General features: G+C 45.5%; 1 protein-coding gene across 3 annotated transcripts in view; it reads left to right on the top strand.

Moving 5' to 3' along the window:
• The window catches only part of YTHDF1 (YTH N6-methyladenosine RNA binding protein F1), a 70,334-nt gene that overhangs the window by 35,719 nt on the left and 6,996 nt on the right, over positions 1-27,619 (top strand). For 2 of the 3 annotated variants that reach the window (XM_082272580.1, XM_082272578.1), the window contains exons 4-5: positions 2,619-4,163; positions 17,959-18,020. In XM_082272580.1, the coding sequence (XP_082128706.1) occupies positions 2,619-4,163; positions 17,959-17,991 (1,578 nt within the window). In that variant the 3' untranslated portion in view covers positions 17,992-18,020. The remainder of the gene's footprint in view (positions 1-2,618; positions 4,164-17,958; positions 18,021-27,619) is intronic. The other variant, XM_082272579.1, reaches the window with a different exon arrangement.

The raw sequence follows: 27,619 nt of genomic DNA, 5'->3' as shown, positions 1-27,619 counted from the left end.
GATTTTGCCTTTACTTTAAAGCAGAGATCCACCCGAAAGGGTAAGCTCCGCTTGTTTGCACCCACATCACAGGTCCCAAAAGGTTACGGGTCTATTCACAAGGCACAGCACGACTCACGCAATAGGAAGCCGGTTTCCCTTACTAGAAATGCCGGCACCTGAAGCCGATTAAAGAATCGGCTCGAGTGAGGACATGAGAGTCCCTGCACAGGTAACTGTCCTTATATTAAAAGTCAGCAGCTACAGTATTTGTAGCTTGCAGTGAGGTTTGGACTATGGGCTTTATAGTGTGTATTAGGACAACTCGGTTACATCAACCTGTTCTTTTAGGCTTTCTTCAAATATTCCACCACCATCCTTGGAAAACCATCCCCTCGCTTGATGGCAGCTTAGGTTTGGATGTGTTTGGCAGGTTTTCTTTTTTTTTTTTTTTTGTGGTCTGTGTTCTCCTTGGAAAGGTCCTCACTTTCCAAGTGGTCTCCTGGACAGGAAGTCAGGAGAAATCTCCCCAGTGGTGACACACACAGCAGCAGAAAAAAAAAATTGTGTGCAACAGCAATGACCTAAAATGGACACCGTGAGTAAGAGCTGCTTTATGTGGAAAGAGGAAGTCCTGGTAACATTTTTTGTAAAAGGTTTGAGAATTTCCTAGCTTGCATCCTAATGAATGTGACGGGTCTTTTAAATGTCATAAAGTCTTTGATATGGGGAAATAAACAGTGTGTTGTATAAGGAAAATTTAGTGTGTTGGTTTTATATCCTCTATTAGTTTCCTCCATTTTCATTGTATTGCTTCTCATGTCTTTGTCATACTAGCAATCCTGTTTTGGCTGCAGAATCACTTAGAGCAGGGGTCCCCAAACTTTTATAACAAAGGCCCAATTTACTGTCCTTCGAACTGTACGTGGGGCGGCCTGTGGGAGTAGAAAATGCCTGGCATCAATGGGAGTAAACAATGCCAAAGGCTTGGTGGTCAGTGGGAGTAAAAAAAAAAAAAAAAAAAAAAAAAAAAAAAAAGACACCATTAGTGTCATTGGGAGGAATAGTGCCCCAAAATTGGTGTCGGGGGGAGAATTGGTTCCCTATCTTTGGTGTCCGTGGGAGGAATGGTGCCCCATTCTTGGTGCCGGTGGGAGGAATGGCGCCCCATTCTTGGTGTCGGTGGGAGGAATGGTGCCCCATTCTTGGTGTCGGTAGGAGGAATGGTGCCTCATTCTTGGTGCCGGTGGGAGGAATGGTGCCCCATTCTAGGTGTCGGTGGGAGGAATGGTGCCCCATTCTAGGTGTCGGTGGGAGGAATGGTGCCCCATTCTAGGTGTCGGTGGGAGGAATGGTGCCCCATTCTAGGTGTCGGTGGGAGGAATGGTGCCCCATTCTAGGTGTCGGTGGGAGGAATGGTGCCCCATTCTAGGTGTCGGTGGGAGGAATGGTGCCCCATTCTAGGTGTCGGTGGGAGGAATGGTGCCCCATTCTTGGTGTCGGTGGGAGGAATGGTACCCCATTCTTGGTGTCGGTGGGAGGAATGGTACCCCATTCTTGGTGCCGGTGGGAGGAATGGCACCCCATTCTTGGTGCCGGTGGGAGGAATGGCACCCCATTGTTGGCATCGGAGCAGTGGCGCCCCTAGGGCCGAATAAAGGCAAGCATAGGGCCACTGTTTAGAGTCGCCCCTGACTAAGAACACTGTGAACACTCATGGTGTCAGTCTGCCGTGGGTTTGTCATAGAAGAGCAAGCAGCTAGTGAGGGTGCAATATGGTGGAGCAGAAGATTCTTTGTAGCCATCTTGTTGGTGATTTTCCACTTGTGACAGGATAGCTAGCATGATCCGGCCCTTACAAGACAAGTACTGAGACAACTGACAGGTGCATATCAAAAGCTGATGAATTTGTGTCCATACATGCTCCTTAAGTAAGAAGAGAGATTATTACTTCAACTCTATTGCCTTTCCAGCCATATGGAATTTAATAATCTTATAGTGGATGTGGTGTTAATGATTTGGTTTTTCAGTGGAAGTAGGAAATACTTGTGACACAGTTTTGGTCATTTAAGGACCTGTATTGAAAATGACAATATATTTTATAAGATGTGCAGGAGTTGACAACTGTGTTGTTGGCTCTACAATGACATTGAGCCCCTGGTACAGAATAAAGTACAATTATAACCTAAACCTAACTAGTCTTACAAATATCCCCAGCCCCTCCTAAAACCTATGCTGGTTAACCTCTGTTAGAAAGATGTATATACTTATAAACTTGTATAAAACTATTTCAGCCTGCTCTGGTCAGTTGGCCCCTTGTCAGTCAGCAGCAGCTGCAGGGGAGAACATTCAGGTTTTTATTATGTTCCTTGTGCTGATGAGATCTGCCCTACCCTCCTGTCCCGTCGATCACACAGGAAATGAAGGGAAATCCTAGCCACCACAAATTTAATCACATGCTCCTGTAAAGAACTGACAAACTCTTTGACCCTTTGTGGTATAAAAGAAGTTTTGTCTAGTTGATCTACTGTTCTGTGACAATTATTGATTATACTTGGTCTGTTATTGACACTGTAAAGAGATAGCACAATATGATCTAAAGTGAGTTGACTAAATTTCAGTTTTTTCTTTTTGAACAGAGTAACAGCTACCCTTCCATGACGGACCCATACCTCTCCAGCTACTACCCTCCATCGATTGGTTTCCCGTACTCCCTCAGTGAGGCACCGTGGTCAACAGGTGGGGATCCTCCTATCCCGTACCTCACCCCGTATGGACAACTGAGCAATGGAGACCACCATTTCATGCACGATGCCGTGTTTGGCCAGCCTGGAGGACTTGGAAACAACATCTACCAACATCGTTTCAACTTCTTCCCCGAGAACCATGCCTTCTCCGCCTGGGGCACCAGCGGCTCTCAGGGTCAGCAGACTCAGAACTCTGCCTATGGAGGTAGCTATAGCTACCCGCCAAGCTCTCTGGGGGGCACCATTGTGGATGGACAGACCGGGTTTCACAATGAGACTCTAAACAAGGCACCTGGCATGAACAGCATTGAACAGGGCATGGTGGGGCTAAAGATAGGTAGCAATGTTACGGCATCTGCAGTCAAGACAGTGGGCTCTGTGGTCAATAGTGTAGGGATGCCTAGCGCCCTGTCTGGCAATGGGGGCACAAGTATAAGCATGCCACCCTCAAAACCCACCTCTTGGGCCGCCATAGCCAGCAAACCTGCCAAACCCCAGCCTAAGACAAAAACCAAGCCCGTGACCATCATTGGTGGAGCCCTGCCTCCGCCACCCATCAAACACAACATGGACATCGGCACATGGGATAACAAGGGCCCGGTCACAAAGCCTCCAATGCCTCAGCAGATCCCGTCTCCTCAGTCCATCCCTCAACCACAACCCCAACAGCAGCTGCTGCAGCCCATCCCGGCCCAACCACCGCCTTTATCCCAAGCCCCCTTCCAAAACCCGCCACCACCACCGCAGCAGCAACAGGCCCCACAAAACCGTTGGGTAGCCCCTCGGAACAGGAACGCTGCCTACGGGCAAGGTGGGGGATCTGATGGTAATCCCTTGGGTGGGGCCCAGCCTCACGCTGCTCCCGGTAGTGACTCCCATCCAGTGTTGGAGAAGCTCAAAGCCTCCCACAGCTACAACCCCAAGGACTTTGACTGGAACCTGAAAAATGGGCGAGTGTTTATCATTAAGAGCTACTCTGAGGACGATATCCACCGCTCCATCAAGTACTCTATCTGGTGTAGCACGGAGCATGGGAATAAGCGCCTAGACAGCGCCTTCCGCTCCATGAACGGCAAAGGCCCGGTCTACTTGCTCTTCAGCGTCAACGGCAGTGGACATTTCTGTGGCGTGGCCGAGATGCGGTCACCCGTCGACTACGGCACCAGCGCCGGTGTCTGGTCGCAGGACAAGTGGAAGGGCAAGTTTGACGTCAAGTGGCTCTTTGTCAAGGACGTCCCGAACAACCAGCTGAGGCACATCCGCCTGGAGAACAACGACAACAAACCGGTCACAAACTCGCGAGACACGCAGGAGGTGCCCTTAGAAAAAGCGAAACTAGTGCTTAAAATCATTGCCACTTACAAGCACACGACCTCCATCTTTGATGACTTTTCTCATTATGAGAAGCGCCAGGAGGAGGAAGAGGTCGTGCGCAAGGTAAAGAATTAGTCTTGTTAAATCCTGGTACACCCCATTTTATGAATTTCCTAAATTTTGTCAGAAAGCTGCAACAGGGGTTAATATAATTATGTATTTGATACCTAATCCCGTATGTTTAGAATGTAATCAATTATAAACATTAAAGAACTACAGTACATGGGCACATGTGCAGAAATATTAATTTTATGAACCCAGCTTGTATCTACTCATTTTCTTTAATGTGTTAAAGCAAATTGTTGATGACCAGGGCCAAAAAAAATAAAAATAAAATTGGTTACTGGTTAATATTATCCAACAGACAGCGAGACATTGCCAAGTCAGCAAATCTTTCAAGTTTTCCTTATTGTCAGCCGGAATGCAGACGGCTTATCACACGTTCACTGGGAGTGTATTTCCTGAAGTCTATGGAGTTTCCTCTCTGAGCTTGATGTGTCCAGGAGATTTCCAGGACAGGTGTAAATCTTTGGACAGCAGGGCTTCTGAATGTTAGAGATAATGAGTGTATGTGAACACCTCTTCATAATTACCGATTAAACAAATGGGGGGTGCTTGGATCACCTGATTTCTGACAGCAGTGAGATAGAATTGTGCAATACACCAATGCCTGGGGGAGAAACTATTATTATAATACAGGATTTATATAGCGCCAACAGTTTGTGCAGTGCTTTACAATATGAGGGAAGACCATACAGTTACAATACAATTCTATATGGGAGGAATCAGAGGGCCCTACTCCTTAGAGCTTACAATCTAGAAGGGAGGGTCAAGTGAAACAAAAGGCAATAACTGTGGGGGATGAGCTGATGGAGAAAATGGAAGTACAGTTGTTAGGTGTGGGTAGGATGGGCTTCTCTAAAGCCCGATCAGGGAGAAGGAGATTTTGTATTCCTTCCATGGCTTAGTTTACAACTTTGACTGGTGTGCACCTTCTGTACCTTCCACTATCAATGACTTATCACACATGCTTCCTACTTAGTAATGTAGCACATTGAGACGCCTTTAGGCTCCGTCCACAGCTATGCATGTTGGGAACGTGTTCAAAATTTGTGCACTTTCCCGACACGCACAGAAATGCGCTGACCTTTAGCAGACGCACGGCAGTGCCATTATTTTGTTTGTGGCACCCCTAAGCATCTGCAATTGCATATGCTAAACCACATGGCGCAGCGCAATTTTGGAGAAGAATCAGGGACTTAATTTCTCACACGTATTGGCAGCCCATTGAAGTGAAGGTAATGCAATGTGTGGAAATGCATCCACGGACGGTGGCACCCGTAGGTGTGAACCAAGCCTTACTGTTCTGTTTCTGCAGGCTTATTCAGCTCAGACTGAAAGCTAGACACTCTAGTTGAACTATCCGATCTTAGTAGCTGTTCTCACCTTATACTTTAAACTCTAGGCGCAAAGAGTATGCAAATATGGGGCCTCTCAGCGGGTGGGCCTGGCCCCCAAAAGGCCATATATTTGCGTACCTAAATGTAAACAAACCTGTGCCGAGAACACGTTCCCCATGTGCTCCCTGCACAGTTACCGGGGCCTAACGGAAGGCTCCAGATCACTGCTTGCGGTTGGGAGCTTTCCGATCATGTGACCACTGTGAAAGCCAGTAACGTGGTCATAAACCCAGACCCACCTCCCAGCACCAGAAACCCCTTAAAGGGTTGGGAGGCCCCCGGCGTTAAGGTCATTGTAAAGTCCTGTTTTTTTAAATGACAAACAGGTCATACCTGCTCTGTGCAATGGTTTTGCACAGAGCAGCCCTGATCCTTCTCTTCTCGAGCCCCCACCACCGTAGGAGCTCCTGGCTCCTCAACTCTGCTAAATCCCTCATAGTCACCTGTAATAGGGGCGCTTGAGCGTGCTTGCCCCCCCCCCCCCCCAACTCCTTCACCACTAGCCAATAGCTTCTGCTGCTGTATCTAAACCAATGAGGAGGGCTAGAGCTAATTGAGCCTCTGTTCTTGTGCACATTGCTAGATCAATATTGTGCTAAGGTAGGTGTCTAGGGGGGGCTGCAGGGGGAATTGCATGCAGAAGGTTTTCTCCCTTCATAAAATGCAATAGGGTATAATAACCTTCAGCCTTTACAACCACTTTAATTTCTAGCATACGTACCTTTGCTTCAGGTATCTTAAAGCAGTCACATGACATTCTGGTGTCCTTCCTCTTCTCCTCATGGGTCTTCTATGGGCAGTCTTCAAATCTGCAGAGAATGGCGCCAACATTATGATGGCAGAGCGGTCTGCAACAATGTAGTGTGACCCCAGGCTGACATGGGGTGCCCCCCTCCCAAAGGTGGGTATATCTGTGACAGCCTGTGCTCAGAGGAATTAGGTTAAATGACGGTGGGCGTCATTTACTGTGGAGAGGACTGGCAATGGGATGTCTCAACATAGTGTCTGTTGGGAAACACCACTGTAGAGAAGTTGAGTATTGCAGCAAAAGCTGGATTTTTACAAAGACCTGGGGGTTCCATTTTTATATCCTTTAAAATCCTGGGCTTGGACTTTAGTTTAATGATGGCAGCTACATCGAATTGCTGCAATTCAGTGATTGAAAACCTAAAATGGCAGTTATGTACATACAAAACGTTTGCTTGAGAACTGCTTTCTGACTGTGACATCTGTCATCTGATTGATTGCTAGGGTTCCTCTTCCTCTGTCACCTCTTTGTGTCCCTCCTGAAGCTCAATGTTTGAAAAAGATGCCAATCCCTGGTAGATAAGTACGTATCTTCAGGAAAGGGGAGCCTTCAGATATTAGACCCTCCAAATAAAACCATGGTCCCATTGTAAGGAAATGTAGGATGTTCAGGATCCAAGCCCTCAGGGGCATCCAAATGCTGCAAAAAAAATAAAAAATGTAATAGCTGCCTTGGATAACTATTGTGAGAGGCTTCAAGAGAAAGAGGAGAGATAAGCTTGTGGCTTTGTGTAACTGATTGTATGGAAACAATGAGGTCACATTTCACAATTAATGACCAGTAGGCAGAAGAAGCCGGGGCCTAGCTTGACTTTTTTTCTGTAGAAGTATAATTTAATTTCCATGTAAATGGCCTCCCTTATCTCCAATCTGTTTGAGATTATTTTGAGATGCATTTTTCACCAAAGATATCCTCTTCCATTTCTTTCTGTTTTTTTTTGCTCACTTTGAGTTAGCCAGATTTCCCTCAACATAACCAGAATAAATCCAGATGTTGTTATGGTTTTTTTTCCTGGGAATCTTCTATTTCACCCTTTATAAACTATTCCCTGTGTCTTGGAGTACCAGAGACAGTTGTCTTTTTATTCTTAGGGTTTTTAAATTAGTTTTGCTAAAAAAAAAAATGCAATAGATTTGAGTGATATGGAAGCTTTTGGCTAAGAGAATACTTAATTTCAGCTTTCTAATCCCCATACCTGCACACTCATTGGTGGTCTTAGTTAGGCAACATCACAGATCCATGTCACAGGTCCTCTTTGTACTTATTTCTTTAGGAGTAGATGATCTTGATCAAGAAGGAGTAGATCTTGAATACTGCAGAGAGCAGCACCACTGGGTGGCTTGACAGTGCACCCTATTAAAGGGAAAGGGTTTGAGTATAACCCCTGATGCCCTGGGCTCACAGAATGTGGGGTGAATGGCACCAATGTTGACTTGGGCTCTCAGGAAATGGGTTCAATGCCACCTATGATGCTTTGGGCTCACAGGATGTAGGTTGAATGGAGCTGGGAGGCTTTCAACTATGCTAAAAGCCTCACAGGTCACACTGGGTGGCTTGACGGTTCACCCTATGATAGCCTGGGCTTATAGGAAAAGGGTTGAATGACACCCAAGATGTCCTGGGTTCAAGGAAAACAGGTGGTGGAAGGATGCCCTTACCCACAGGAAATGGGTTGAATGACACTCATGATGTCCTGGACTTAAGGGGCTTTAATGACACCCATAATGCCCTGGGCTCACAGGAAATGCTATTTTGTGTTCACAAGATAGGTTTTGGTGCAGAACAGGGATATGAGTGACTAGTATACTCCAGCATAGGACAGTTTTTGGGTCCCATTAGAAAGATTAGGGACACTTTTTTTTTTCCAGGAGTGCCTGTTGAATAAGGAGGCAATATAGTGGCAGGTAATTCTGAGACCTCCCCAATATACTCCTAATTGCTGCAGTGCAGGTAGAGGTAACCTGAGAGGAATGTTTTCAATGTACCCTTCCCTAGAAGTGAGAACACACAATAATTCAGTCTAACACAGTCCTTCTAATATTTAGGTGTTGTCCCTAGGTCTTTTTGTGTGTGGGCATGCACACTTATATTACCAAAAAGAGGGACAAAAAATTCAGATATAAGAGGACATTGTTCAATTGAGACTCATAGGAAATTGGTTGAATAATACCTATGATGCCTTGAGCTCACAGGAAGTGGGTTGAATGATGCCCTGGGCTTACAGAAAGTGGGTTAAATGACACCTATGATGCCCCGAGCTCACAGGAAGTGGGTTGAATGTCATCCATGATGCCCTGGGCTCACGGAAAGTGGTTTGAGTGATGCCCTGGGCTCATGGAACGTTGGTTGAAAGTCATCCATGATGCCCTGGGCTTAGAGTGGGTTGAATGATGCCCTGGGTTTAACAGAACGTGGGTTGAATAATACCCATGATGCTTTTTGGGTCAGTGAACATGGGTTGAATAATACCCATGATGCTCTTTGGATCAGAAAATGTGGGTTTAACACCCATGATGCCCTTTGGGTCAGGAAACGTGGGTTGAAGGACAACCATGATGCCTGTTGGGTCAGGGAACGTGGGTTGAATGATGCCCTGGGCTCACGGAACGTGGGTTGAATGATGCCCTGGGCTCACGGAACGTGGGTTGAATGATGCCCTGGGCTCACGGAATGTGGGTTGAATGACACCCATGATGCACTGGGCTCACAGGTACTTGGATGAATTTAGCTGGGAGTCCTTTATCTAAGACAAAAACTGTGCAGGACCACGGAGTGGAAGGTAGTGCTGGAGAGATGAGTATTGCAATGAAAGGTTCTTAAAAGTAGATATAAAAAGAACTGAATCTGTAATTGGGCTTTAAATTGATGGTAATGTTTCCAGTAACACATCCTAATGCTATGGGTTCCCCATTGGAGGTAAGATTACTTGTACAGATGTTTTTATAGGACGCATGATTCCTATGGTGGCAATAAGATCCCAGGTTTCCTTTTCCTAGCACATTTCTAATTTCCTCTGTATTGAATACATAGGCCAGCTTACTGTACTGGACTTAAATTTAAGTTGAGAGGTCAATTTTAAAAGCTTCCTTTTATAGCAGAGATTTCCCTCCTATCTTTTCACAATTGGTGTAGAGTTGATGGCTGTAAACTCCATTCTGTCGATAAGTAAAATATCAGTCCACTTGGATACATAAGAGATTTTGGAAGTCCTGACTGACGAGCACCATTGGTACAGGAAAGACAGGTAGAGAAAATCATTCAGAAGCCAAAGACCTAGTAACTTAAACAGACACAAGTTTATCAACACCAACCAATAGGAAACCTTCATAAACAGAACCTTCTACCCACAGCTGATCCAGAAGAAGGCAAACAAAAAAAAACCTTCTATAGCATGGTCCAATTGTTGACCGCTAAGTACCACTGCCATTGATGAAAGAAAGACTGACTTAGAGAACATTCTGCAGAAACATGAGTCATAGTTTGCAAAAAGAAAAGACACGACCTTTGAGTTCAACCAGTAATAGAAAACTTCCATAAACAGAACCCTCTACATACAGCTGATCCAGAGGAAGGCAAAAAAAAAAAAACCTTTTATACCTGCACACTTTGTTTTTACATCATGCATGCTTTTTCCCCAGCGGTCTTAGTTCTGCGATATCACTGGTCCTCTTTCTACTTATCTTGGTGATAGATGATCTTGAATGCTGCAGAGCACAGCACCACTGGGTGGCTTGACCATGCACCCTATGAAAGGAAAAGGGGGTTGATGCCCTAGGCTCAGAAAAGAGATGCAAGGACACCCATGATGCCATTGTTGACTTGGGCTCTCAGGAAGTGAGTTCAATGATGCCCAGTGCTCACAGTTAATGAGTTTAATGATATTCATGATGTCCTGAGCTCACGGGAAGTGGGTTGGTTGACACCTATGATGCCCTGAGCTCACAGGAAGGGGGTTGAATGATGCCCTGACCGCATTGGAAGTGTTGAATGACACCTATGATGCCTTGGGCTCACAGGAAGTGGAATAAATGACACTTGTGATGCCCTGAGCTCAAAGGAAGTGGAATAAATGACACTTATGATGCCCTTAGCTCACAGGAAGTGTGTTGAATGATGCCCTGAGCTCACAGGAAGTGTGTTGAATGATGCCCTGAGCTCACAGGAAGGGAGTTGATTGATGCCCTGAGCTCACAGGAAGTGTGTTGAACGATGCCCTAGGCTCACAGGAAGTGTGTTGAACGATGCCCTGAGCTCACAGGAAGTGTGTTGAGCGATGCCCTGAGCTCACAGGAAGTGTAAGTGATGCCCTGAGTGCACAGGAAGTGGGTTGAATGATGCCCTGAGGAGCTCACAGGAATTGTGTTGAATGATGCCCTGAGCGCACAGGAAGTGGGTTGAATGATGCCCTGAGCTCACAGCAATTGTGTTTGAATGATGCCCTGAGCGCACAGGAAGTGGGTTGAATATTTGATACCCTCACAGGATGATAAGCTCACAGGAAGTGTGTTGGACACCTATGATGCCCTGAGCGCACAGGAAGGGTGTTTGAATGATGCCCTGAGCGCACAGGAAGTGTGTTGAATGATGCCCTGAGCGCACAGGAAGTGTGTTGAATGATGCCCTGAGCTCACAGGAAGTGTGTTGAATGAAGCTGGGAGTCTTTCAACCAAGAGGAAAACCCCTTACAAAGCCTGGTCCAGTTTGCTGAACCTCCTTGATTTCCAAAGGCAAGCGGGTATTCCTTGGTATTTGGTGATAACCGGTACTAGTCTCCCCCAGTCTTCCTGATGGTGGGGGTGGCCTAAGCCTACAAACCGCTGAAATCAGGTGTTTGCTAAGGTATTTTCAGAGAGTTCCAGCACCATCATAAGATTACTGTAAACGGGTACACTCTGACTCCTAATAGTTCCTGCTGTCCAGAAAAAAAGTTTAGTTCAATTCAAATGATCCTCCACAGATGTATTCCATACTTTGGTTAAGCCGCTAAATACAAATGCATTATTTTACCACATCTCCTCTTTTTTTTCTTTTTTTTTTTTTTAACACTGTTCAGCCAATCTTGTGATCCAAGTTCCCCTGCCAGAGCCAGGTTAGTGACCATTCACTGCACCTTGCCCATGTATGGCAAAGCAACAGTGCCCTTGTTAAAGGGCCCCCCTGGGCGTCTCTTTATCCACCTTACTAGCACTCCCTCGTGTTTCCTGCCTCTCTTGTAGCTGATGCGAGAATCACTGGTGTTGGTGACTAGAGAGCTGTGACAGTTCAGTCTCAGCGATGTGATGTTGCCTGGACAATGACGCATGTTCTATACCCGGAAGGACTTGGGATTGTCAGCAGCTTTAGGTGAGGCTGGAGCGATGAGGAAGTGCTGGGTTGGTGGAGGCCTTTACCAAAGCTTACATGGGCAAGGTGGTGGTATTGCTTTAAAAAAGTATGTCAAACCCAAAGTTTTTTCTTTTTTCAGTTGGAGATCTAGTAGAGGAAAAGGGTAATTCCCTTTCAGGTATATGTCTGTCCCATTGGGGAGGGTTCCCTTCACTTCCTGTTCTAAGGACTCAGAAGGAACTGAGAGGAAATTTCTTTTAAGTGATTGGCGTTGTCACTGGAACAAGTGTCCTCATTGGAGGATTTTCCCTCACCTCATTCTCTGACGACTTAAAATTCCCTCACTCTGTCCTGAGAGTGGTCATCAGGACAAACAGGAAGGAAAGGTGGATTACCCTGGCAGAGATGCAGACCACAATTTAAAACCTGGCTGAAGGCCTAACTCTTCACTACTCTATCCAAAGGTTAAAAGCTTGGCTTTAAGCTGTACATCTTGCTTCCCTGCCCCTACTGGCTGGCTAACGGAAAACGGAGGATGTTCATTTTGCTCTTTCTAGGTTACTCATGCTGTCTTGACAGCTCTGTGCGCTGCTGTCACAGCACTGATTGGCACACATGCAGGAGACCACTGAGAGCTAAAACTACAACAGATCTGTGTATTTACACTAGCTGCATTTACCCATTTTTATTTGGTACATAACCGGAGTAAATGCTGATCACTTTAAGTCTTACTCCACATTTATTGGCCCTTTAAATAGTTTGGGCTAACCTGGGCCAACAGGTGCGCTTGTTTGGCATGCTGAATTGTATGCAGCCCCAGCTATTTACAGTGCATCCGGAAAGTATTCACATCACTTTTCTCTATCGTCCATTGACAGACGCAGCTCTTATGCTTCTTAGACCATTGGGTTATGCTGCCCCCTCTGCAGGAAAAGGACTAGGCAGGGGAAAAAGTTTACCCCGCCTATGGGGGCTGTCCCTATAGGCATAACCCCACACACCCTGTTCCAGCATACAAGTTTTTTTTTTCTGCCTAGTGAAGGAGTAGGATCTAGGTTTCCTGGTGGGACTTCGGTCTCAGTTTTTTTATTCTTTTAAGAATATTTTATTTTATTTTCTTTACTCACTTCTAGTTAGTATTCAGGGGGTTTCATCCTGGTGAACTACAAGCAATAGCTGGCTGAGGTTTCGCACTGGATAATCTAGATCCTTAAGGTCTTCCAGCCGGGCTGCGAGTGTGAGCAGGTTATAGTCCCCCACTGGCCTTGCCATGATGTAGACCCATTTTGGATGGGGAGGAACCTGCGAGTGGATGTCTCGCTGGGACGCGACGACCTGGAACGTACCGCTCAGCTGGCAGCACCCTCACTCCGGGTGGGAGGTGGTCTGTCCAGAGCAGAGCCCACCCGGTCCATGGTATGGTGAATAAATAATGTCTGTCCGTCCGTCCCCTTATCCTTTAGTGGCCTTGGAGGGGGATGTGGGCCCACTCCTGGGGATGATAGGACCTAGTACTTCCTAAAAGATCCCCCTGGCCTGTCAGGATACCTTGCCCCTCCCCTTACTGCGGTTTTCACCTGGGGGGGCGCCATTGCCGCAGTGCCTGGTGTCCTGGGGGGTGAAAATTGTATATTTTTCTGCTGGGTCTTGTAGATCCTCTGTGGCCTCCAATTTGGGGTCCGCATGGCGAACCGTGGGGGCCACCATCTTTTGTGTGGGCATAAGGAGAATTTCTCCCCATTGACATGCATGGTGCAGCCATTTTCCTTGTGCTTCCCATTGACTTGCATTGGCAGCCATTTTTGTGTAGCCCTATTGATCTACACAGGCAGCGTGACCTTTCACATTCTATCCAGGCTGATGTCCTATCCTGTGACTTTCACTTTCCTGCTGCACAGATCGGCTCTGGAGGTTTCTCAGAGAGGTGGTGAAGTACTGGGGGCATATCCCTGCGCACTCTACTATCTGCATATATTTAAGGAGGACTCTGCATACCGCTGTGATCGGTGGTGGGGACCATGCCCGGTTTTCTTTTGAACTCATTTTGTAGTCCCGGGCAGTGGTTTCACCCTCAGATCCCCTTCGTGCGACTACCGGACCTTCTGGAACGTAGTTGCTGGCCGCGATTTCAACAGCACTAGAAAGCCTGGCGACCAAGGTCGCTTTCGTGATGGAAAAAGGTTAATAGCCAAAAAAACGTTTGCTGCCTTCACTGTCATCAGTGGGGTCCTCTGATTCAGAGAGGACGCCCCCCTTCTGAGAGTTCGCTGTCCTTGCAGTCGGATGGTGAAGAGGACCTGTCCTCTTTCAGCTGCAGCGCGGGAACGTGCTTTGGTGGAAGCCCTGATTGTATCAGTAAGGGAAACTTTTTAAAAATGGCAGATGAGTCCACACTGTCGGGGACACGGGTGTCTTTTGGCTCCTGCAAAACCCCAAAATTGGGCAAGGTTTCCCCTTGTCCTGAGAATTTTCATGATATTGATAATGAACAATGGCGGCGCATCAAGCACGTGCTAGTAGTGCCTAAGTGCTTTAACGCTGTTATTCCTTTGCAGAGATGGTTTTGAACCGTTGGACCGAAGGTGAATCACCCTGTATCCAGGTTGAACAAATCTACTATTGTGCCTGTGGAAGATTCCCCGGTGTTTACAGACCTGGTGGACAGGCAGGTGGAATCCCTTTCTCACTACCTTCATGTGCTGGCGGTTCCAATCCTGAAACCGATTTTTGTGTCTGTTTTGGTATCACAGAAGGTTATGGAATGGGTAAAGATTTTTAAGGGGAACTTAGATGCTGACTTAGTTTCCAGAGCTGATGGAACTTATGGACCAGATGGCCCAGGCTCTGGTGTTCCTGTGTAATGTGTCCTTAGATGCGGCTCCCCTGGTGGCCAGAGTGTTGGCTGTGGGGATTGCCATAAGACGCATGGTGTGGCTGAAGAGCTGGTTGGCAGACCCGGCTTCCAAGAAGGCCTTAACTGATCTCCCTTTCCTGGGAGAGCGATTATTTGGCGACTCACTGGGTGAGTTGATCAAAGGTCTAACTGGTGGGAAGAGTACTCTTCTTCCTCAATCCTCCAAAGGTAAGGTAGGGGGCCTTCTTTCACGGCTCAGACGTTTTTTTTCATGCCTCAGAGGCGCAGGAAAAAGTGAAGTCGTTCAGGGCTTCTGGAGGGGCTAAAAAGCCATGGTCAGGCAAGACCAGCCAGTCCGGTTCTATGGACAAGTCCTCTTCAGGATGAAGGGGCACCCTCACCCGTTCAGACCTTTCAGGAAAAATTGACTCTGATGCCTTCAGTGAGGTTGGATTATCTGGGGCTGACCAAGATTCTGCCTTGGCAAGGATCTTTCTTCCCCTGGAAAAACTTCAGAAGTTGCAGGGTGTGATGCGGTTGCTGTTTTCAAACTGATCTGTCCTCATTATGGCCTTGCATGAGAGCCCTGGGTCTGATGGTATCGACCTTCGAGGTGGTTCCGTTTGCTCAGTCTCATCTCTGTAAAAAGAGATTTTTGCAAAATGGAACTTGGGATCCACAGTCTTCAGGCAAATGATACGCTTCAGCCGACTCACGAGATCTGCTCTATCCTGGTGGATCCAGTTGCCAGCATTGTCAGGGCAAGTCCTTCCTACCACTGTTTTGGACGGTGGTCACCACAGACACCAGGCTGGGGTGGAGTGCTGGGGAAGCTCTGTGCCCAGGGCACCTGGTCAATAAAGGAGTCTTCCTTACCGATCAATATTCTGGAGCTCAGAGGAATCAAGCTTTTCCTGATCCACTGGACGAATCGGCTATGCGGTTCTCTGGTTCGGATTCAATCGGACAATGCCACAGCTGTGGCTTACATCAGTTGTCAAGAGGGCACCAAGAGTGTCCTGGCGGCCAAAGAGGTGGCCGAGATTCTGGTTTGGGCGGAAGACAATGTTCCGGCTCTTTCCGCAGTCCACAATCCGGGTCTCGGGATCCTCTGGCCGATGTCACAGATGCCTTGGTGGCTCCTTGGAGCCAGTATCAGCTGATCTATGCCTTCCCTCTGATAAAACTCTTGCCAAGGCTTCTCCGCAAGGTGTTGGTGGAAGGAATTTCAGTTGATCTGGTGGCCCCAGACTGGCCTTGTTGGTCTTGGTATGCAGACCTAGTAAACTTGGTGGCAAATCCTCCATGGAGACTTCCGGAGGGAGGATCTGCTGTCCCAGGGACCGAACTTCCATCCTGCTTTATGGTCGCTGGTTTTAACAGCATGACTGTTGAAGGGCAGTTGTTGAGAGATAGGGGTCTCTCTGAATCTGTGATTCCTACCCTGTTGAAGGCTAAGAATGCGACTTCTAGGAAGATTTATCATCGTACGTGGTTGGCCTTAGGCACTATTAAGGGCCAAGTGTCGGCCTTGGCTAATGCCTTGTTTCACACTTTTATTCAGGGGGGGGCGTCTTCTGGCTCCCCCAAGAAGATCCTGTTGACTCCGTGGGATCTCAATCTGGTTTTGTCTGTTCTTCAAAAGCCTCCTTTTGAGAACATTAGGGAGATTTCTCTGCTTTCTTTAACCCAGAAGGTTGCCTTTCTTGTGGCAATTACTTCTGTCTGCAGAGTGTCTGAGTTGGCGGTGCTGTCCTGTTGTTGTTTTTCCTTATTTGGTGGTCCACAGAGATAAAGTGGTACTCCGAACTAATTTAAGTCTTTTCTCTCTAGGGTTGTCTGATTTCCATTTAAATGATGACATTGTGTTGCCTTCACTCTTTCCTAAGCCTAAGCATCCCAAGGAAATTGCTTTGCACTCTCTGGATGTGGTTCTGGCGATCAGGGTTTACCTGATGATGGTCACTGAGTCTTTTGGGAAATCAGATGCTCTTTTTGTCCTTTATAGAGGGATCTCGTAAAGGTTTGGCTGCATCTGCTGCGACTATATCCAGATGGATTAGGCAGCCGGTCGTTCAGGCTTATTCATTGAAGGGTCAGGTTCCTCCTTTCCCTGTGAAGGCACATTCTACTAGAGCACTCTTTTTGCCATCAGGCCTCAGTACTGCTAGTTTGTATGATGTCTGTGCACACATTTACAAAATTCTACAAGGTAGATTTGTTGGCATCTTCGGATGCATCCTTTGGCTGCAAGGTTTTGCAGGCTGCTCTTTAGAGACTCGTTTGTTTCTGTTTAGAGGGGTTTCTTTCATGGGTGAGCTCCTGTGGTTCCTGGTTGAACTTCATGTTACCTAGTTGGCTAAGTTTAGCCTTTAGAAATTACGTTAACTATTTGGTTTGCGTTTTTCCCACCCCTCATGCCTACACTGCTTTGGGACGTCCCAATGGATAAGAAGTATGGATGCTGCGTCTGTCAATGGACGATAGAGAAAACAGGATTTTTTTGAGAACTTGCCATAAAATCCTTTTCTCTGAAGTCCATTGGCAGACGCAGCACCCGCCCCTCTGTTATGGGGATGATTTTTGTATCTTTACTGCTTACAATGAAACTGGTTTGCTGGAGCAGAGGGTGTGGAGTTATGCCTATGGGGACAGCCCCGTCGGCGTGGAGAATTACTTTTCCTGCCTAGAATTACTCCTGCAGGGGACAGCATAACCCAATGGATAAGAAGTATGGAGGCTGCGTCTGTCAATGGACTTCAGAGAAAATGATTTTACGGTAAGTGCTTACAAAAATCCATTTTTTTTTTTTCCACGGTTTGTTACAGCCTTATTCCAACATGGAATATATTCATTTTTTTCCCTCAAAATTCTACTACAAACAAGACCCCATAATGACAACATGAAAGAAGTTTAAAACCTTTGCAAATGTATTAAAAAAAAAAATGTACATTAGAGCTGCACGATTCTGGATAAAATGAGAACCACAATTTTTTTGTTTTTACTTAGAATAAAGATCATGATTCTCAGTTTAAAATCATGATTCTCAGCTTAAAATTATCTTTTACATTATACAAAAAATTGGGCTAACTTTTTTACTGTTTCGTTTTTTTTTTTTTTTTTTAATTAAAGTGTCATTTATTTCCAAAAAAAAAAACTGCATTTGAAAGACTTCTGCGCACAGTGTGACTTAAAATTTTGCAACGATCGCCATTTTATTTTCTAGGGTCTCTGCCCCAAAATGTGTGCATGTATGCCTAGATGTATTTGTTAAATCCCCTCCAGTGATTGCAGACCACATTGCTTCACATTCCATTACTGGTGAATTGTTTTCTTTCATTGACCTCTTCCTGAAGGGGCTGTCTTTATGTTCTCTCTGCTCAATCTTTCTTCTCCCTTTCATTTGCATAGAGTGGCAGTGGCATCCGAGACAGGAACTGCTAGCAAACGAGAGGGAGAAGAAGGTTCGCAAGGTAAAACATTCTTCTTTTGCATTTGTTGGCCTTTTTTCAGGTGTTGGCATCGGAAAGATTGTCCATGCAGCTCTCAAATTAAGCCTATCAGTTCAGAATGAACAAAATACTGAAGCAGGATTTGCCTTTTATTAAAAAGCTCGTTTGAAGATGATCAACAGATCTGAGCTACAGGGCAGCTCAGAGTTATGAGCAAATATCTATTTCCCTGTAGAAGCTGTTGTGTTCTGTACTTTCCCATCTCCTTGTTAATCTTATTAAAGCGGAACTAAACCCATCCATTCAAAGTAAAACTAGAGGCAAAACTTTTTTTTTTTTCATTTTGGATAGTGATTTTTTTTTTCCACCATCTGTGTCCCATTTCAGAGATTAGCCTTCATTTTGTCCCATTGCCAAACAGGAAGTGAGAGGAAATCCATGCAAATAAGGGAATCCTTTGGGGTCCCCTGGGCCACCAGAACTAGTGTCCCCATTGGGAGATTTCCCCTCTATTACTTTTCTGGGCACAACCCAAATTAAGGGGCTCCTTTGGGGTCCCCCGGGCCACAAAAACGTGTGTCCCCATTGGAAGATTTCCCCTCTTTTACTTTTCTGGGGAGAACGCAAATTAAGGGACTCCATTGGGGTCTTCCGTTCGACAAAAACTAATGTCTCCATTGGAAGATTTCAACTCTAATTACTTTTCAACCCAAGTTAAGGAAATCCATTTGGGGCCACCAGAACTTATGTCACCATTGGAAGATTTCTCCTTTATTACTTTTCTGGGGACATCCCAAATTAGGGTAATCCTTTGGGGTCCCCAAGGTCATCAGATCTAGTGTCCCCATTGGGAGATTTCCCCTCTATTACTTTTCTGGGGACAACCCAAAATATGGGATTTTCTTTTACTTTCACTTTCAATGATAATGGTAAACTGGACAGATAGAGAGGATGAATCTCCTTAATGGGGGCAATAAAAATGGACAGGTGTTCTAATCCCTCTCCACTCTATCCAAAACGTGTAAAAAAAAAAAAAAAAAGTTTGCCGCTATGCTTTAACTTTTTCCCAAAAAAACAGTTACATTTAAGGCATGCCGTAAATAACTGTCACAGTTGCTTAAGTATATGCTGCCGCTCTAGGTGGGTCTGCTAAGCCATCCTCTCCACCTTTGGACACAGTAGGTGCCAGCTTTGCTTTATCCGCCATATGCAGAGGTAACAAATAGAATCCAACAAGCTGCACTTCCGATAAAACACCTGCTTTATTATCAGTATAAAAGAAGCCTCAAAAAAGCACACCATGGGAGTAAGGGTGAGGGTGAGCGCGTTTCGCACTAATGCTCACCCAGGAGTCATGAGTACGCACTAGATAGCGTAAAACACGTTCACCCTCTACACTGCTCCCACAGTGTCTTTTTTTGCTGGTTTTGTTGCTTTTTTTTTTTATACTGATAAAGTGTATGGTTTTTTTTTTGAACGTGCAGCTTGTTGGACCCTATGCCCCCGTTCACACTAAGGCGACCTGTGAGGCGACCTGGTTGCCTCACAGGTCGCCTTCCATAGGGAAGCTGCGGACCCGTTCTAATAGGAGCGACACAAGTCGCTCCGACTTAGAAAAAGGGTCCGGAGCTTCTTTGGGGCGACCAGGAGGCGACCGCCATAGACTTCAATGTTATGAAGTCCGTGGCGGCCGCTCCGAGGTTGCGGCGCGCTGCTCGCACCGCGACCTCGGAGGTCGCCACCCGAAGTCGGATCGCTTGCATGTGAACGGGGGCTATTTGTTACTTCTGTCACAATTGCTTGTGTCCTCAACCAAACTGTCAAGCCATCACAAGGCAGGTATCATAATTATTCATGTGTGCAGCACTGTGGCAACTGCAGATCAGAGGCCAAGATGGCAGCTTCCTTGGCTGTAAAGGTCCAGAATTGGGAGCCTCTTCAGGCGTTGTGTAGCAATTCATCTGCCTCTATATGTGGTCATCCTGGTTTAAATAAAGGCTTGTGCATTTTTCATCATACACTGTATAGGCAAAAGAATGTGGACCCCTCCATAATAATGAGTTCAGGTGCTTTCAGTGAACAGTGCTGATTATGGTACAGCATACAAAGACACCAACCTTTGTGGTAATGGCTCCATGAGGACATGGTTTGGTGTGGAGAACTTGAGTGTCCTGCTCAGAGCCTTGATCTCAACCATACTGAACATCTTTGGACTGAATTAGAACACCAAATGTAAGCTTGGTCTTCTTATCCAACATCACTACCTGACCTCACAAATGCCTTTTTGACTGAATGGGCACAAATTCTCCCAGACACATCCCAAAATGTTGTGGAAAGCTTTTACAGAAAAGTGGAGGTGGTTCTAGGCACAAAGGTGGGCCAGGAATTGGGGTGTCCAACAAGCTCAGACAGGTGTGATGGTCAGGGGTCATTTTAGAGTAGTTATGATCTTCTTTATCTGCCCAAATCTATGTAACAAAGTCCACTCAGACTACTGATTTACACAACCACGTCAGTGAGCCTTTAATACAATCCCAAGTGAAAAAAATGTATGCGAACAAATTCCCACAGACTCACTCTCATTGGTATAGCTGCAGAGTTAGGGGAGGTGGAGCCAATGGCTCACTACTAATGACCATGGTTTATGAATGGGATGTCAACCAGCTCCTAGAGGTGTGATGGTCAGATGTCCACATACTTTTGGCTATAAAGAGTATCTCTGTCCATATTGCCCAGGTTTATGAGTAGTTTATTTTCAAAGGCTTCCTAGATGTGCTTTAGGGCAGTGGTCCTCAACCCTGGCCTACAGGGCCCACTAACAGGCCAGGTTTGCAAGATATCTGAAATACATCCCAGGTGATATCATTTGCTGCTCAGTGATTGCAGTACTCTAGTCTGCATCTCCCCAAGGTAATACTTAAAATCTGGCCTGTTAGTGGGCCCTGTAGGCCAGGGTTGAGGACCACTGCTTTAGGGCACCAAGAAAAGCCAAGCTGTTTCTCGAGAGGAGTTCCTATTAATGTCATATGCAGAAGTTGTCACACCTGTCCAGCAAGAGGGTTACCTGTCAATGATATAATTCTATGTAAATAAAACCTGTCCGAAGGGAAATGTGATCTCCTTATGGAAATATTACCCGGGCTGATTCTCTGGCGTTAGTAGAGTTGTGATTCCACTTCACCTGCTGTGAACTTCGTCCACGTTGCTGATTTGCAGACACCTGTTACTTTATACTTTTGAGAATTTCCCTAGTTTGTAACAGATTTGCCCATTAAAAGATAAATATATGGTTGGTTTGGGGCCCTTATACTCGCCTAGGTGGATACAGTATATATCCCATGCTGTATCTGTTCCCTGCTAGCTCTGCACTAAGAACTTAGCAATCAAACACTCTTTAAAGTGGTTATAAAAGCTGAAGGTATTTTTTTTTTTTTTTTTACCTTCAGCGATATGCACGACAGCCTCATTTTTCTCAAACAGCATCTGGAGCCAGGGGGGCATTGGTTCCCACTGCTGTCAGGCACAATCAGTGAGGAGGGGGCAGGGCCTAGTCCCGGTGCTGTGTCTTATGGACGCATAGAGCAGGGCTCGGGAGCAAGCACGCACCAGTGTGCCCCCATTGCAAGTGGCTTGCTATTGGGGGCACTGGTCAAGGGGGAGGAGCCAGGAACACCAGCTGGGGGCCTGAGAAGCAAAGGATTGGAGCTACTCTGTGCAAAACCGTTACACACAGCAGGTAATTATGTTTGTTCTTTTTTAAAAAGACGATCCTTTAATACCACTTTAGGTAGAGTAAATAAGTGATTAAAATCAGAATAAACATATCTGTGTACAAACCTAAACCATTGTAAACTCAAGTTTTCAGTCCCCTCCAGACCAGTCACGTGACAGTATGGCTCCCCTGTGTCAGACAGCAGCAGCCTCAGAGGAGAGAAGGGAGCGCCGACAAAGGAGCCTATAGGTAACGTTGCCACTTCCAGGCATTCCCTGCTGCTGTTGAGCACTCCCTTTTCTCCCCTGCAGCTGCCACTGGTTGACACAGGATATCTTGTGACCAGGAGTGGGCTGAGAATAGGTATGCATATACATCTTTATTACCCGGGTTAGCATAGGTGTTAGGAGGGGACATTTTAAGATGGGTTGAGGCTGAAATCTCAAAAGTCCTTTACAGTATTTCTTTAGATCTCCAGCTTTCAGTAGTGTGTACCCAGGCACGGTTCACCTCCTTGGCGTTTTATAGTGTAAGGGTTCTAAAGGCTTGAGAACAGTTAAGTGTACTGTGCCTGGGACCTTGGAAGTGGTTGTCCTGGGGACAGTTCATGTCCGGGTTGAGTGTAAACCAGGCCTGAGCTCAAAACCCTCCATATATCACTGGGCACGGAAGTGGAGATCTCTATGGTTTGATTGGCAGAGGAGATGTGAGCGTACACTAGAATGTTTCCTTAGAGTACAGACCAGAAGAAGGGAGGAGGACAATTCGACTTGGCCCATGGTTTGGTACAACCTTTCCCAGTGTGAGTATGCCCTAAAATAATCCCATGTTGATCCTGCTATGAGGGTTCTTGTTCATATGCTTCTTGTTATAGGGTGACAATGCTCTGTCCCTGTTATTTACTTCTTTTCTTTCATTGTTAAGCCCCGTACACACGCAACGATTATCGGCCGACCGATCGTCCGTCTTTTGTCCAGAGTGGTGTCTTGTTGGTTGGAATGTGCCTAGACTGCACACAAATTTTCTCGCCCAACAAAATTCGACTTCAGAAGTGATGTCATGTGTTGGTTTGCTTTCTTTGTGTTCTTTCTTCACTGAGCATGCCCAGACTTGCTCATTAGATTTTTCCCTGTCGAAATCTGTACTGACTGCACGAAAATCGGACGTGTTTTGACAGCGGACAAAAATTTTATAGCCTGCACACCAGATTTTTTTCGGCCGAAAAGTCGGAGTTGGTTGTCGGAAGCATCATACTAACAAGCCGAAAATCGGCAGATCGGTCGTTGGACGAAAATTCCCTGCCGATTTTCGATGCGTGTGTACGAGGCTTTACCTTGTCACGTGAGCTTCTGATGGAGACTACTAGTAACCATTTCCACAGCTTACACAGCCATGGTCCACTATAGTCACCATCGGGAAACACCCTGAGAAATGGCATGAAGCCACCACTGGAGAGCATGTAGACAGAGGCTGCTGGAGATCTGAAAAAAAAATAAAATAATGAAAACAAGTAGAAAGGGTTTATGAATCTAAAAAAAAAAAGCAGTTTTTAATCCCACTACCGCTGGCACCAGATGGTCCATACCGGCTCCTGATTGCCTATCACAGTGGTCATGGTTGGGAACCTGCTCTACCAGCCTTCACTTATAAACTGATTGGTAGCTATTGGTGGCAGCTTAGTTACAGTACTGGAGACATGAACATCCTCCCAGCACATAAACGCCAGATGTACGCCTTTATGTGGGTGCAGCTGACTGCTATGCTGCCACATACCGTGTATAAGTATTGAACACGTCACCATTTTTCTAGGTAAATATACTTCTAAAGGTGCTATTGACAAGAAATGTTTTCCACATGTCGGTACCAAAACCCATGCAATCCATACATACAAAGAAACGGAAACAAATATGTTCAGAAATTTTAGTTGTATAAAAAAAAAATATGGAATGACACAGGGAAAACGTATTGAGCCCATGAAGAAAGGGAGGTGCAAAAAGTCATGGAATGCCAAGACACTATTTGGAATCTATCAGTAATAAGAAAGCAATCCTGCCCCTTGTCATGCAAATTAATATTGGCTGGTTCAGTCTCGACTGATGGCCTATAGAAAGGTGTCTCATTACCAAGGTGTCACACAAGAAACATCTCATAATGGGTAAAAGCAAAGAGCTCTTTCAAGACCTTTGCAACATTGTTGCAAAACATACTGATGGCATTGGTTACAGGATTTCTAAACTTCTGAAAGGTCCAGTAAGCACTGTTGGGGCCATAATCTGGAAGTGGAAAGAGCATAATTTCACCATAAACCGGCCACGACCAGGTGCTCCTCACAAGATGTATGACAGAGGAGTGAAAATAATTATCAGAAGAGTTGTCCAAGAGCCAAAGACCACTTGTGGAGAGCTTCAGAAAGACCTGGAATTAGCAGGTACAATTGTTTCAAAGAAAATTAAGTAATGCACTCAACCACCATAGCCTGTATGCACCCTCACCATGCAAGACTCCATTGCTGAAGAAAAAGCATGTTGAAGCTTGTTTAACGTTTGCTGCTCAACATTTAGACAAACCTGTGAAATACTGGGAGAATATAGCCTGGTCAGATAAGACCAAAATTGAACTCTTTGGATGCCATAATACACACCATGTTTGGAGGTCAAATGGCACTTCACCCCAAAAATACCCCAATACCAAGAGTGAAGTTTGGCGGGACATCGTGGTGTGGGGCTGTTTTTCAGCATATAGTATTGGCATACTTCATATCGTCGAAGGAAGGATGAATGTAAAAATGTACCAAGACATTCTTAATAAAAATCTGCTGCCATCTACCAGGATGATGAAGATGAAACGAGGGTGGACATTTCAGCAAGACAATGATCCCAAACACAAGGCCAAGGAAACTCTTAATTGGTTTCAAAGAGAGAAAATAAAGCTGCTTGAATGGCCTGGCCAATCACCTGATTCAAATCTAATAGAAAATCTATGGAAATAACTAAAGATCAGAGTTCATAGAAGAGGACCACAGAACCTTCAAGATTTGAAGACTGTGGAAGAATGGGCCAAAATCACACCTGAGCAATGCGTGCGACTGGTTTCTTCATACAGGAGGCATCATGAAGCTGTCATTACCAACAAAGGATCTTGTACGCTTAATACTTTTCCATGTGTCATTCCGTTATTTACACATAACTTATGGCACTTTTCCACTGCAAGTACCGGCTAGTACCGGCTCGGCTCTACTCGGCCCTGCTTGGCCTGGTTTGCTTTTCCACTGCTGGTACCGCATGGTATAGGATTGGAACGGTTCGGTACGGTACGGTATAGATTTGCTTTTCCACTAAAGCAGTACTAAAGTTAAGTGGGTGGGATAACAACGGGGTGGGTGGGATTCTCTGACCAATCAGTGGCTAGTAGTGACTGCATGCAAAGGATTGTGGGATATGGTACCTGTTAGAACCACAATCGAGTAGGTACTGTTTTTTCAGGGCCGTACCGTACCGTTCGGTTCCATGCAGTGGAAAAGCAAACCTATACCGTACCGTACCGAACCGTTCCGACCCTATACCATGCCGTACCAGCAGTGGAAAAGCACAAAAGGGTGCCGAACCGGTACGGTTCCATGCAGTGGAAAAGCGCCATTAATTTCTTAACTTTTTTGTTTTAGTGTCTTTATATGTATGGGTTGCATGGGTTGTTAGACATGTGGTGAACATTTCATGTCAATAGCACCTTCATGCTGGTCATACACGCACAGAATTTCAGCAGAAACTGGTAGTTTTCGGAAAGGTCGTTCAATATTCGTGCCGTTGGTGAACCCAAGTTTACCGACGATTTCGACCACGGACCCGGCTAATGTCGTTAGATCTAAATCGAAAACTTTTACTATTTCAATTGTGTAAGTGTATGTTATAATCGAAACGAAAAAAATAATTTTCTGTCTTGTATGTTTTTATTGTTATTGAACAATCACTACGAACATGGAAATGATCATATGAACGATCATATGGACAATTCGCTTTTGATCGACAAATAATCGTTCAGTCTGCAAATGGCCGAAATTCTGTACTTGTATGGCCAGCATTAGAAATCTATTTACCTAGAAAATTGGTGACGTGTTCAATATTTATTTTACCCACTGTATATGCCAACGGCCACTGGCAACTGGTTAAGATACTCATATAGGAAAGGTGTTGAATGACTGTATCCTACAGTCATAAAACCACCGAAAAAATGGGACTTTAAAGGCAGTGATTTGTCTGGCAGAAAACAGATAATCGAAACCAATACAGTTAAAAATACAAATGTTATTACATATCAAATTGATCAAACATTAGGTCATAGATGCAGAAAAAGGCATAAGCTATTAAAATAGTGTACATAAATTACACATAATTGTGATACTCTGAACCAAGAGATACAATGATAGGGTCACCAGGGTCCGACATGTTTCGCCAATGTAGTGGGCTTCATCGGGGACCAAGGATAATAGTGACCTCTTAAATGGCTCACTGATTCAAATATTAAGACATACAGCAGGTACGGAAAGTATTCAGACCCCCTTAAATTTTTCACTCTTTGTTATATTGCAGCCATTTGCTAAAATCATTTAGATTCATTCTTCTTCCTCATGAATGTACACATAGCACCCCATACTGACAGAAAAACACAGAATTGTTGACATTGTTGCAGATTTATTAAAAAAGAAAAACTGAAATATCACATGGTCCTAAGTATTCAGACCCTTTGCTGTGACACTCATATATTTAACTCAGGTGCTTTCCATTTCTTCTGATCATCCTTGAGATGGTTCTACACCTTCATTTGAGTCCAGCTGTGTTTGATTATACTGATTGGACTTGATTAGGAAAGCCACACACCTGTCTATATAAGACCTTCCAGATCACAATGCATGTCAGAGCAAATGAGAATCATGAGGTCAAAGGAACTGCCTAAAGAGCTCAGAGACAGAATTGAGGCAAGGAACAGATCTGGCCAAGGTTACAAAAAGATTTCTGCTGCACTTAAGGTTCCTAAGAGCACAGTGGCCTCCATAATCCTCAAATGGAAGACGTTTGGGACGACCAGAACCCTTCCTAGAGCTGGCCGTCCGGCCAAACTGAGCTATCGGGGGAGAAGAGCCTTGGCGAGAGAGGTAAAGAAGAACCCAAAGATCACTGTGGCTGAGCTCCAGAGATGCAGTCAGGAGATGGGAGAAAGTTGTAGAAAGTCAACCATCACTGCAGCCCTCCACCAGTCGGGGCTTTATGGCAGAGTGGCCCGACGGAAGCCTCTCCTCAGTGTAAGACACATGAAAGCCCGCATGGAGTTTGCTAAAAAACACCTGAAGGACTCCAAGATGGTGAGAAATAAGATTCTCTGGTCTGATGAGACCAAAATAGAACTTTTTGGCCTTAATTCTAAGCGGTATGTGTGGAGAAAACCAGGCACTGCTCATCACCTGTCCAATACAGTCCCAACAGTGAAGCATGGTGGTGGCAGCATCATGCTGTGGGGGTGTTTTTCAGCTGCAGGGACAGGACGACTGGTTGCAATCGAGGGAAAGATGAATGCGGCCAAGTACAGGGATATCCTGGACAAAAACCTTCTCCAGAGTGCTCTGGACCTCAGACTGGGCCGAAGGTTTACCTTCCAACAAGACAATGACCCTAAGCACACAGCTAAAATAACGAAGGAGTGGCTTCACAACAACTCCGTGACTGTTCTTAAATGGCCCAGCCAGAGCCCTGACTTAAACCCAATTGAGCATCTCTGGAGAGACCTAAAAATGGCTGTCCACCAACGTTTACCATCCAACCTGACAGAACTGGAGAGGATCTGCAAGGAGGAATGGCAGAGGATCCCTAAATCCAGGTGTTGCATCTTTCCCAAAAAGACTCCTGGCTGTATTAGA

Source organism: Pelophylax lessonae (genome assembly GCF_965119305.1).
Source record: "Pelophylax lessonae genome assembly, chromosome: 11".
In the NCBI taxonomy this organism is placed as follows: Eukaryota; Metazoa; Chordata; class Amphibia; order Anura; family Ranidae; genus Pelophylax; species Pelophylax lessonae.
Note: the sequence above shows the minus strand (reverse complement) of the source record. Positions and strands in the feature narration are given on the sequence as shown.